The sequence below is a fragment of the Caenorhabditis remanei genome, chromosome V (genome assembly GCF_010183535.1).
Source record: "Caenorhabditis remanei strain PX506 chromosome V, whole genome shotgun sequence".
In the NCBI taxonomy this organism is placed as follows: Eukaryota; Metazoa; Nematoda; class Chromadorea; order Rhabditida; family Rhabditidae; genus Caenorhabditis; species Caenorhabditis remanei.
In genome coordinates this window covers 7232597-7245076 of record NC_071332.1, presented here as the reverse complement: position 1 = coordinate 7245076, position 12480 = coordinate 7232597, and the positions used below count along the sequence as shown (strand labels likewise).

Genomic DNA, 12480 nt, shown 5'->3' with positions numbered 1-12480 from the left:
AAATAGGGGTCGTTTGTTCTTCAATTTTTAAAAATTGAAAAAGAGATTAAATTACTGTATAGATCAATGACCAATCCGGATTGTAGAAACTAGTCGGGTGACCATTGAAAGTTCAATTGGATAACCAATTCTTCAAAAATCATTCATCTCTTTTCCCTTTAATTCTTGATTCATAGTTCATCTAGTTCATCGAATCGTCCATTGATAACCCACTTCTTGGTTCCAGACCGATCAAAGATGGACAGTGTCTAAACAGAAAAAAAAAACGAGTCCGTATCCATTTTACGACTAGATAAGAGTTTTTCTTCTAGAAGATTTATCACCCACTATCTAATCTTCTCTTCCTCCCTTCTCTTCATTCCAAAGAACTGTCATTTTGATGGCCGAATGATGTGATAGGATATGATAGCGGATACTGTAGAAAGGGATATGGAACGATACGGAGAAGAAGAAGAAGAAGATAGATTGTGAATTAACGAGTATTAGACGAACATACAATCTTTCACTTTCTTCTTAAGAATCTTCTTCTTTTTATTCTTTCACGAGGCTGAACCTTTTGCACCGAGTGCGTTTGGAAACCTAGTCAGAAGAGGTTTAAGTTGACTCCGCCCACTTTTGAAGGTCTCAGATTTACCTTTCGTTATGCATGTAGACATGTGTAGAAAAAATCAGAACAAAGAGGTGGAGAGAGGAGAGAGAGATATAGAGACTGTACACATGATAAGAAAAGAATTGAATATGTATTGAGTGGAATCGAAACTGTTTCGAAAGATCGAATTGGGAATAATGTTGAAATATTTCTATGGGAAACGAGACAAAAGTGAATTGGTTGGGAATGAGAAGGAGTGTGCACACTTTGAAAAGACGAACAAAAAAGAGCAAAGTAACACAAAACCCTTGAGGTGAATCGGAGAACAGTAAGTTTCTGTCTCTAGTTTGTCCTCTCATTCATAGAACGAGAGCATTTTCTGGATGAGACTAGGAGATACTTGATATTCAGGTCTCATTCTGGTCTGGCAGGCATGACTGTCTCTACTCCTTGAAAGAGAGTTCGTATACAGCGTCCATATTTCGAAACCATCGAAACAACAAACTACAATCCGAGAAAAGATTCTTGAAGACAGTTACAGTAACCTGTAGTTTTCGTGGGGTTCACGAGGAACACGACGAACCGGTTTCTTGATAAGAATAAGAAAAAATAAGAAGATAGATGAACAGTTCGAAAAGTTGGAATTTTTGGTGGGAATTGCAATAGTCACATAGATGACATACGCACATTGGGGGTCCAAGAGGAAAACGAGGAAAGGGAGGCAAACTGAGGGCAAGGCGAGGCGGAGTCGAGACGGGGGACGAGATGGATGGACGTAGAGACTGTGTCGGAAAATGAAAAGAATAAAAGACGCGGAGAAAAAAAGGGGCGTTGGGTACATAGTGGGTGCATTTCGGGCCTTGAGACAGACATATACACAAACAATGATGAGAAGACGCAGAGATAGAAATGGTTTGAATATAAAATAAGTCCGGTGGTCTATTGATACTGACTAATTCTTCTGTAGTGTCAGAGATAGAGAAGAGAGATAGATTGTGTCCAAAATGTACCATCTAACGACACTGAGATTTGATTAGTGTTAAAATGAATGGGCGACACTGACGACGATGACTGTGATTGCAAGATAAAGAAGATAATGAAAAGAAGAACAAGGTGGTTGATACGGTGATGCAAAGAAGAGAAGAAGAAGACATTGAAAGGCGGTGGCCCCCAAGGTTATCTCTATCACTAATACACACGTTTGGGTACATTCGAGAAATTCCCTCCAATAGCAATTAGCAATTTGATGAAATAGAAAGAAGAAGAAAAAAATCAGGCGATTGAAAGAAGAAAATGGATTAAATTTCCCAAAAACAGTATTGTTCTGTCTTATATAAACAGTAATTACTATCTTATCCACCCATTTTTTTGCTGACAGCCATTCGAGATCGTGATCTTCAAAATTCTTTGATGAAGAACGATAACAACAATACCTGATTATTTTTTGTAAGACTGACAACAACGTCTTATTCATTCTGATTTCTAGTGAGGAATCACAATCATCATCAGCATCATCAACCACCGTAATCCTGTCTGCGTGATGTGTCACAAATCTAGAAATGTCTCTGAAATAATGATGCCCCGGAAGCCGTTGAAGCCACGTTTTCGTTGGATTAACCAAATTTTCGAAATGCAATTCAATTTCGAAACCAGATCCTGCCCCCTGACGTAGCGGTTTTATATCTGGTTAATCTGCAGTGAGAATCAGACAGAAATGTTGAGAGTTTTCATAAAGGAAAGTTCAAAGAATGAAGTGTTTCATGAGTGTTTTTTTGGAGCCAGCTGCTTCTAGTTTCATGTTACAACGGGAATCGGAATTCCGGTAACCTTCTCTCAATGACACAGAATCTTTGAAGACGTTGGGTTTAGAATTCATGAGATTACGCGTTAGCTCAACGTGTTGTCACCAAGATCCATAACTTCAATAGAAAATCTCGAGATACTCATAAGGCGAAAACAGAACGCCACTAAAACAGAGTTTTCTTCAAGTTCATTCTAGAATATTTTCTCTGTTTTCCAGCTACACGACCAAAAATCTCTTCATCACACAGTTTCTTAGCTGGATCAGATAACTTCACTGACCTAGAGATATACTTTCAGATAGAAACAATAAGAATACAGTATATTATATCTAGAAGATCCGTCTTCAGTCTGAATCTGAGCAGAAACACACGAAATCGTAGTATCTTTATCGTAAACAGTTACCCAGACAGACGCTTCCGATGTGCTCATTCTCATATCCTATGATAATTACCGTAGCAGATAATACATACAATGTGCTTCCGACGTATAGTTTTCTGACGAAAACACGACAGAATTGAGTATAAAATTTCAATTCTAAAAGCCAATACATAGATCCAACTGGGTGCAAACAGATACACATGCACCCAGAATAAGTAGAGGATAGAGCTCTTTCTCTGTTCTTTGCAAATCGCACGTTGCTCTTTCTCTTTTCATCTGCTCTCCCCGTTTTTCTTTCCCGTTTCTCTTCTTTTTTCCATTTCCAGTTCCTCGTCATGTCACATTCGTCGTACTTTGCGCTTGGCTATGACTAACCACCGGGCTCATTTTCTAAATATGTACATGTCTCGTCCAACAAGTAGTAAACAAGTTTTCGTTTTTTCTCTTCGTTTTCTGAGAAACTGAAACTAGAAAATGAAGCGGAAAGAAGAAGTGAGTAGACGTCGTCCAGTTCGTGAAGGCCCCAGAGTGCGAGAAGGATTGGCAATCAAATTAAACGCAGTTTGTTTTCGGAGCAGTGCGCACCCCAGTGGCTAGCAGCTTCCGACGACGGAAAAAGACGACGGGCAAAGATCGGCTGGAGGTGAGCAGAGCAAGAGAGCAGAGAAACAAGTGTGGAGTCGGCTCAGAAAGAAATGTACTGAGAGCGCACTACTCCTCCCTCTCCGACAGCGTCCAAAAAATCATTTGTTGTTGAAGGAAGAGGAAGAAAAGGAAACGAATTCTGTTGAAAATACTAATTCTGCTCAATTAAATGTTGTTGACTCAGAAAATAATAGGTCACTTATTGCTATTTGTTCCTTAGAATTAGTAATTCCAAAGTCTAATAGATCGAACGAAATTATTTTCAGATACCATACCCATTAGTGTTCAAAGAATCAGAAATCTCAGAAAGTAATCATTGAAGGAAAAATGAAAACAATCCACAAGGTCAAAACTGCGAAGTGTTTTTCACGTTTTTCGAGATCAACAAGAATCAAATCATTCGATTGGATCGGAAGGGGTACTTTGAGTGATGAAGCATTCTGTGATCAATTATGAAGCCAATTAGAGTGTTCACTTTTGTAAATTGGGAACTAAACTGTAACAGAGTCTTTGATGAGCAGACTGTAACCGCCCGGTTGTCTCATGTATATCTCACTCTTGATTCAAAATGGTATGTTTCGGTTCTAGAAAATCAACTCACTTTACCGAGGAAACCGGAATATGCCTGTATCCCATGCTCAGACCGTTGCTTCTCACCAATTCAATTTTTCAGCGCAGAGATTCAGAATTTTCCTGAAAAAGTTGTTTCCAACATTACCATCTAATTTGAGAAATAAACAGGTTCTAGACTTTCAACTTTCTGACCAAGAATACCTGAATTCAAATGACGTTATTCTTGGAAGTTTTGACACCTAAAGCTCGGCAGACCGTGAGAGTTCGTAACGCCTCAACGAACACGAAAAGTTAAGAATATGCGAACTCAAAAAATGACTTCCTCTAGTTGAGAAGAAAAAATCGAACAAAAAACAATCCACATGAATGATTTTCTAAAGAACTGTCGATGCAACTGCGCCCTATGGGTACATGTAAACCCGATTGATTTTATGATGTATCTCTGATTCTTTGCGTTCTCCTGTTTTTGTGTAATCTCTACACATAAAACTTTTATGATCAGCGGCTGCGAAAAGTCGAAGAAGCGAAACGTGCGTTGTCAAAGGAGAAGATAACGCTGGCGAGCCGTCGATCACACGGGTACACAGAAACGCTTCCTCCCACCATTTTCAATCACTTTCAAAAGTTTCCCTTTCTCTTATCGATAAGCTTCTCTTCTTTCGTTTCGTCTATCGACCACAGCCGACCAAACACACACTATTTTTTGTATAGATTTCAGAGGGAAACTCACAAAACGTTTCAACTTGTTTGACAATTGAAAGTGAGGATGTTTTTTATTCTTTCGTTCTCCCATCCTTCGAAAATTCAAGTGTTTCCGTCTTAAGCGGAATGAATGTTGCGCGTAGGGATGGGTGAACTAGAACAATAGATCAGACTACAGAGACTTGAATACGACGAGAGGACTGTCAAAAGATGAAAAAGATAGAAAGAGATGGAAAAGATGGGAGTGGGTGAGTGCAGATTGTTGTGGAAACTAGAAAAATATATAGATGAAAAGAAGAAGAAGAAGAAGGAATCAGCTGGGCGAAGGGACAGTGTCTGATGATAATGCTGTCAGAAAAAATGGGAAAACTTGATTGATTCTTTATACAATAAAGATCAAAGTCTGTTATGAAAATTGTGGCTAGAGGCTACAACTTGTTGATAAAATTGTGACAGGAACACAGTATGACTTTTGAAGCTGACATCGCAGAAAGAAGTGATAAGGCAAATGAGAGAAGCTAGATTCTACTGACGGAGGGATGATAGGGAATCAGAATATTCTGAAGAAATTGATAGGTTAGATTTCTAAACACCTAGTCACACATGTCCCAGTGACCGGTACACTCAAAATGAAAAAAAGTTTTCAGAACAGTTTTAGTCAAGCGCGCTTACAAAACTCGATTATGATTGCAAGGAAATTTCAGAATAAACAAGCATCCCTGTTGACCACTGCTAGACATGTGGCCCATTTATCAGTAGGAAATGACTCAAAAAGTCTCAGAGTAACTTTCCAGACAGACACTAATCTATACGTGTTTTCTAAGAATTTTCTCTCTTCTTCGCGTATTTTTTTTTCAATTTTGGTTACTCTCCTTCCTCGTTCGTTCTTCTTGATGTCTGTCTACGAAAACACCTGTGATTAGGTGTGTCTCGACTCAAAATACACATTTTGAACTGAGTGCTTTCAGATAGATTTTGAGTTATTTTTTTCATTTGAATTAAAAAGATTTTTAAAAAGTGACGATTAATTGAAGGGTTTCACAATGCAATTCAGTCAGAAAGAATGGAAAAGAGCAGTTAGAAATGGGTTCCTGTATGTTGTTTTTCCAGAGAAACATTTCGATGTCTTGATTTTTCAAAAGAAAAAGGAAGAAGAGGGATTTCTATGAGACAAAAGAATCAAAGAAATTTCAAGGACATAGACAGTTAGTGATGTCAGAAAGTCTATCGAGATGTACTTGTTCTGCAAAAAAAACTTTTCAAAAAAGGTGATGAAGACTATTGTACAGTCTACCTTCTCTTAACTACACCGCATTTTCTAAAATCTCTTTTGATGACTCCTAGATCTTTGAAAAGACGTAAAAGTGTTCTTGATCATCAGCTCTCTGTCTAGCGAACGGGCGAATCCGGAAAACAAACAAAAGGATTTCTAAAGACGGTCACTCAGATTTCCGATGATCTCTTACTTTCCCCCTGTTGTTGATTTCCCCGGTTACGGTAGTATCTTATCATTTGTTTCAATTTGTCAACCAATTAACTACAGCTTAATTTGATTGAGTAGACATGTGCGGAGGACAATTCAAAGATCAACTACCTCGATTCGCTTTGCAATTTCATTTTTCAAAGTTTCACAATGTCTCTTTCTCTCCATTTTTCCCATCACCACCGCAATTTCGACAAATGACAAAAAGTGGAAGTGAGGAAGGGTACTTTTTTGATCTTTTCTCTCATCACACGTGCATTCCACGAGCGTTTCTCATCGTTTCGAGAGTGAGGACGTTTTACAGTAAGCCTCCCCTTCTCTCTGGTTTTTACATCTGATCAAATAAACACCCTTCTATACATTGTGACGCTTTTGCGCGAGCGCAGCGCACCGAATACATACAGGCACCGCCCGCAACACATTTTGTACGTACTTTGAACAGCCCTCAACTGCCATATTTACTGTATAGTTTAACAAAAATGTTGGAGGACTGAATGCTGACGATTGCGGATTTGGTGTAGGGGACTCAGATGTTCGGATCAAGGGAATCGGATAGGCGATTGATGCACCGGTAGGAGTCCGATACAATTGTGAATAGATCTCAGCAGAAAAGATCTCGGAGATCTGAAGATCTTCCAATGTCGTGAAGGGTGAAAGCCATGTCAATATGTACCTCGTAACTATAATAGTTGCTACACCTAACCGTATACATAGCTTTTCCATCTCATTCGGTGTTATCTCCGTCTCCAATTTCCCATATCTTCGAGCAGAATAAGTCTTCAAAGAACGTCTAAAAGCGCTCGCTATTGACACAGTTCTTTGAAGTTTGTCCTGCTTCTCCTTCTCTTCCAACGTAATACTCTGACATGACGTTGAAATAGGACCAGAATGTTTGAACTTTTGAAGGCTTCCTTCTTCCTCTTCTTTCTTCTTGATTTATCCAACCCTTTGTGTCTTCTCCGACGACACTCTACACGAGATGTAAAAGGCCGATTGATAGGCTTCTGGTGTCGCCTCTCTCCCCTTCTTCATTTTCACGCCACTAACAAAATGATTATCATGAATCGAAACGCACCGCAAAAGCACTCAAAAACGAGTAGACTCTCACTTTTGACTGCAATCTTTTGCGAGTGTGTTACGTCGTCTATCGCTTAGTTCTGCGTATCGAATCGACCGCAATCCTAATTTTTGCATAGAACATAAAACTGTGAGTGTATGTGAATATATAAAAGTGGTTGGAATAGGAAAAAGGATGAAGATAAATTAGACGAGTGGGCGGGGAGGAGGAGTACGGTATTGTACAAAAAATCATGTTGAAGGAGACAGAAAGGCGGATAGAAATTGACAGCCGATGGGGGCGCTTAGTCGTCGATAAAACGGGCCAGCTAATCAAACGAGAAAATGCGATTGTCTGTGCAAAATGGGTACAGATTTGTCAAATGCACGTAGCGAGAATAGACTAAATAAATTGTGATCAATGAAACACAGTGGAGTCTAACATACGAATTTCAAAAATGGATGGGATTTAGTCTAGTTACTTACAGGAATGGGCTACACTTTATTCGAATAGGGATTCCGGAAAAAACTGGAAACAAATCAGAAATGGGGCAATGATTCAAAACGATGCCTCTCAACCGTTTTATACTCGCAGTTCTCGCCATCGGCCGATACTTTGCACATACAACTTTCGAAAGTCAGAAAAACTGTCAACTGATAAGTGATGACTTTAAAAGGACAGAGACATGATGGTTTATGATTTTTGAAAATGTTCAATGGTGTAGCTTCTGATTAATACATAATTCGGGAAATTCTAATTCAGATCTTTCTAAGCGTTTCATCCATGTATCATGGCAGATAAAAGAAATCCTAAGCTAGGGACTCGGTTCCCAAAAACTCAAATAATTAGAAAAAAAACTAAAAATGAAATTAAAACTAAAACACAAAATTTGAAGTGAAGAACATTTTGCTCAAACTCTGACATTTATTGTCAGAATATTACCGTTTTTATCATCATACGAACTTTAGTCATTGATAAACATAATCTACTTGATAAGACGACTTTACACGTGAATCGATTGAGAAAAATAAAATAAAAACTTTTGAAAACGAAAAGGGGTTGTTTGTAGGTAGAATCTACTGTTGATTCAAATGAAAATATGAATAGAATTACCATGAACTTTCAGCAGTCCATAGTTCAATATGTCACCCCACCTATACAATGTTTTGCATCTGTTCTAGTTTTCAGAATCTGTTTATCGACTGAAATTGTGAAATTGGAAGTTGGATCAGTCTCCGGTCCGATGACGTTTCATTTTGACTACCTGCATTTTCTCCATTTTTCTTTCTCAACTTTTCAACTGTGGTCGATCATCCAATCTTCTCCTCCCCTACTCTTCTTTCAATCCTTTGGCCTCAATCATTATCACACTAGCAAAAATGTGAAAAAAAAACATGAGACTATAAAATCCGAAGAAGAAAAACAAGTTGTTCTTCCGCCTTTTTAGGGTGCATCGTGTACCCACTGACTTCTCTTTCTCTTTAATGATTTTCATTATCAATCATGGTGGGCTGCTTTCACACGATACGTCGACGGTAGGGGACGTACTCGATCATTTGGTAGGTCAAAGAGTAGAAAAAAGAAGGAATTAGATGAATGAAAAGAAGAAAAGAAGAAGAAGAAGACGTCGATGATTCGTAACATTTTCGAGTGTTTCGGAGGGAATCATCGGAACAGAATTAGCATACAATGCACCCATCGAATAGTAGTAGTGGATTAGCATTGCATTGGATTAAGATTAAAATATTTTACAACTGCAAATTGTAAAAGAAGGAAGGAATTATGAAATTAGATGAGTTAGGTAGGGGGCCAGATTAGTTCTGGATATTTTTGAAACTTAAATTTTATATGCATTTGAGTGGATATTGTGGCTAAAAATATGTTTCTTATAAACAATATTACGAGTACTATGATACATTTTAAGAAATCAAGATTGTAGATGGACTCTGGAACCATAAAATCAAAAAAAAAGTTGATAATTTCATAAGATATATTTTTAGCCCTGCAGCTTGGTTTATTTTTCCAATTTTTTTTCCAAATTAAGTTTAGTTCTGATTGAATTCAAAACTTCTGACAAGCCTACATCATAATATTGTTATGAGCAAAAATAAACTTTATAATATATATTTTTCGTTCTTTTATCTAATCTACTTTACTTTCCAAACCAGATTTATTTATGCTTAGAACTCCCATTTCATCCTATCAAACCCAGCTTGCACTCAATATTTTTATGTCAATATTAAATGATTTATCATTTTATACAAATATCAGAAAACACACTGTCAATACACGCAACAATCCGGATATATAGATGTCCTTTTGACAGAAAATGTTGTTTTCAAATGTCTTTTCTAATCATTCTCCACCTTATTTTCAATGATCATGTCGACGGCGTCAACGAACGAGTTCGCCACATTTTTGACTTTCAATTCGTCTCCTGAATGATGAGATGTTGAAATAAATTCTCGATGAGTTATAACTCACCACTTCTGAACTTTCCAGTTTTGACCAATATTGCACGCATTCCCACTTTGATTGCTCCGAGAGCATCGTCATTCACATCATCTCCAATCATAACTGCATTCGAAAAGTCAATATTTTCACCAAGAGTTTTGAGTGCAGATTCGAAGAACAACTTCTCAGGTTTTCCAACAACTTTCGCCTCAACTCCAGTTGCATATTCCAATCCAGCCACATATGCTCCTGGACCAAGATGAAGGCCATCCTTCTTCTGATAGTATCGCCCTTTGTGAATGGCAATTAATGACGCGTTTTCTGAAAAAAATACATTAATCGATAGAAACTTTCTACTATCTTCACATACTTTCTTTAATCAATCGAAACGCTTCCGTCATGATTCCATCGTTGAATTTCTCCGGTGCCAACCCAATAACAACTGCATTTGGGTCTTCTGTTGAGATTCCTGAAACAATTCTTCCCTAGAACAAATAAATTTAAAACTTAATACCTTCGAAATCCTCCATTGCTTTGTCATCCAGAATAAAATACGGGCGATACTGATTCTTAAGAATGAGATCACGAGCGGCACTCAAACTTGTGAAAATCTCATGTTTTTCAATTTGAAATCCACAACTTTTTAGTCTTTGGTGCAGAAGATTTTGAGATTCCTAAACGAAAACTACATAACGTTTTTATTTATTTTTGAAACTCTTACTCACCTTTGTAGTGTTCGTGACAAATTTGACTTGAACATGTTGTCTGAGAAGTTCAAGAGCTGCTTGTGCTCCAGGAATTGCAAGCTCTTCAATGTGGAGAGTTCCACTCAAATCAATCAAAACTGCTGAGATCTTTGACATTATTCTATCTGAAAATGATAGTTAGATGTATGAACAACTTGTAAAAAGAAAAAAAGATTAACGAAAACAACGTTTCAAAAAGAACACAGAACATGATACGAGAACAACCGATTTATTGCTAAAGAACTGGGAATGTGAAACTTAAAAATTACAGCAAGAAAGGAAAGAGATCGGGTTTTACAATGGACTCCTTGAAATAAAAAATAATGAATATATTCAGTCGGTTACCAAGAAATCGTCGGGGAATGTTTCTTCTCCAGGCCTAGGATTTCCGTAGATTCCGGACTGTTCCACACGTCTAACTTTCGGCGGAGAGTTTTGCTGAAAATTTCTAGGAGTTGGATCAAAAGCTGTTTGAAACAAAGACACTTACATCTGATAGAAACTCTGAAACAGTTTCATTTGATTCTCTAGGCATGTGAAAACCTTGCATATCAACGGGTGGAAGAAAGTGTTTCTTGGAGAAACACCTCAAAGTATATCTGAATGATCCAAGTCCGCTTAGAATTTCCTTCTGCGACTGCTGATTTTCCATAAAATCTGGATTCTTTATCTTCTTCCAAATAAGATAAGAATCTGTAACTTGCTTTTCATTGCAAGTAACAATATCATCCACAGTTGTTACATTTAGTTTTTTCATGAGAGCTTCAACCTGAAATAAGAATTCTATCTTCTACTTCTGGATGCATTGAAATCACTTACAACATGGGAATAATGATCGGAACAACATCTGAGAGGTTTAGGCATCGTATACATCTTCTGAGCAATGTCCAGTGAATAGAGTCCTACAGCGACACAGACGTAGAGGAAGATCAGATTTTCGTTGCGATCCAATCTTCGCACTTTGCTCCAATCATTCTTTTTCAAACATACAATACAAACGTAACTTGTGCCTCCACTGATCGTGATTCCATTCAAATACTTGACAATATCAACAGTAGACGGGAATTCTGCCAGATTAAGTGGAGGTACTACGACTACTTCATTGTCGGATACGGGAATGGCTTCTAGTTCGTGAGTATTTGTTGCGGTGTACATTATTGAATTAATCGTTGGAGGAGTGACGACTGGATTCAGATATTTTATGAGTTCTTGGAACTTAGGATTTTCCACGGTCGCGAACGGCAAGCCTACATCTTCAAAAAAATCAATGACGAGATTGTGAAGAGGAGCATCGTAGTTGTCTACATTCTCCTGAAAACCTATTTACTTTTATTTTTTAAAAATATTTTAATTTAGATGAATGTTACCTCTTCCCACTGGAACTCATGAGTAGTTTCTTCGTTCATTGAGCTCCTGAAAACTAGATTATTGAACCAAGTTAAAATAACGAGAAGGAAAAGATAAACCTAGCTCAAAATATCGATTATTATTTTACTCTTTCATGTAAAAAGTACAAAAGAAATAAACATTCGCACCCTTTGGATCAATCAATGTGTACATGCTGTCTGTGTCTCTGTCTCTATCGCAAACCAAAATTTCCATTCTTTTGAGTGATAACGCTATTATTTCGATTGAGGAAGTTCAATAGTTTTCTGTTTTATCAAAAATGAAATTAAGTTATTCTAAATTCAATATTAAAAAAAGAAAATGAAAAAGATATTCACAAAATGATTCGATAGTACACAGGACCTCCCTGGGTAATTGGAAAACAAACGCGCTCTATTGGACTATTACCGTGGACACGGGCAAGAAATAACATGTTGTCTTGAATTCAAAATAGAAAATCTACTAGACAGGATGACTGCACTCTGTTCCCATGGGAACCGAAAAAGAAAATTCTAGATTATTTATGGAAATGGATACTTGGAAGACTAGAAATGTTACCCTGGACACTGAGATTGATTGAAAATTCTATTTACACATCTGAAAGAGTGTTGGCTTGTTGGATTGAGAACGGAAAAGGTTTATTGCCACCCACACAACGCAAAAA

General features: G+C 37.6%; 2 protein-coding genes across 2 annotated transcripts; both read right to left on the bottom strand.

Moving 5' to 3' along the window:
* Positions 1-9581: 9581 nt before the first annotated feature.
* On the bottom strand, positions 9582-10547 carry GCK72_017890 (uncharacterized protein; the record flags this gene model as incomplete). The annotated part of the gene is made up of 5 exons (XM_003112678.2): positions 9582-9667; positions 9715-10005; positions 10055-10153; positions 10199-10358; positions 10410-10547. 5 exons carry the CDS (start codon positions 10545-10547, stop codon positions 9582-9584), a joined length of 774 nt encoding a protein of 257 aa, XP_003112726.1.
* A 216-nt stretch (positions 10548-10763) lies between these two features.
* Positions 10764-11836, bottom strand: GCK72_017889 (uncharacterized protein; the record flags this gene model as incomplete). The annotated part of the gene is made up of 4 exons (XM_003112685.2): positions 10764-10868; positions 10921-11199; positions 11250-11741; positions 11798-11836. 4 exons carry the CDS (start codon positions 11834-11836, stop codon positions 10764-10766), a joined length of 915 nt encoding a protein of 304 aa, XP_003112733.2.
* Positions 11837-12480: the final 644 nt, after the last annotated feature.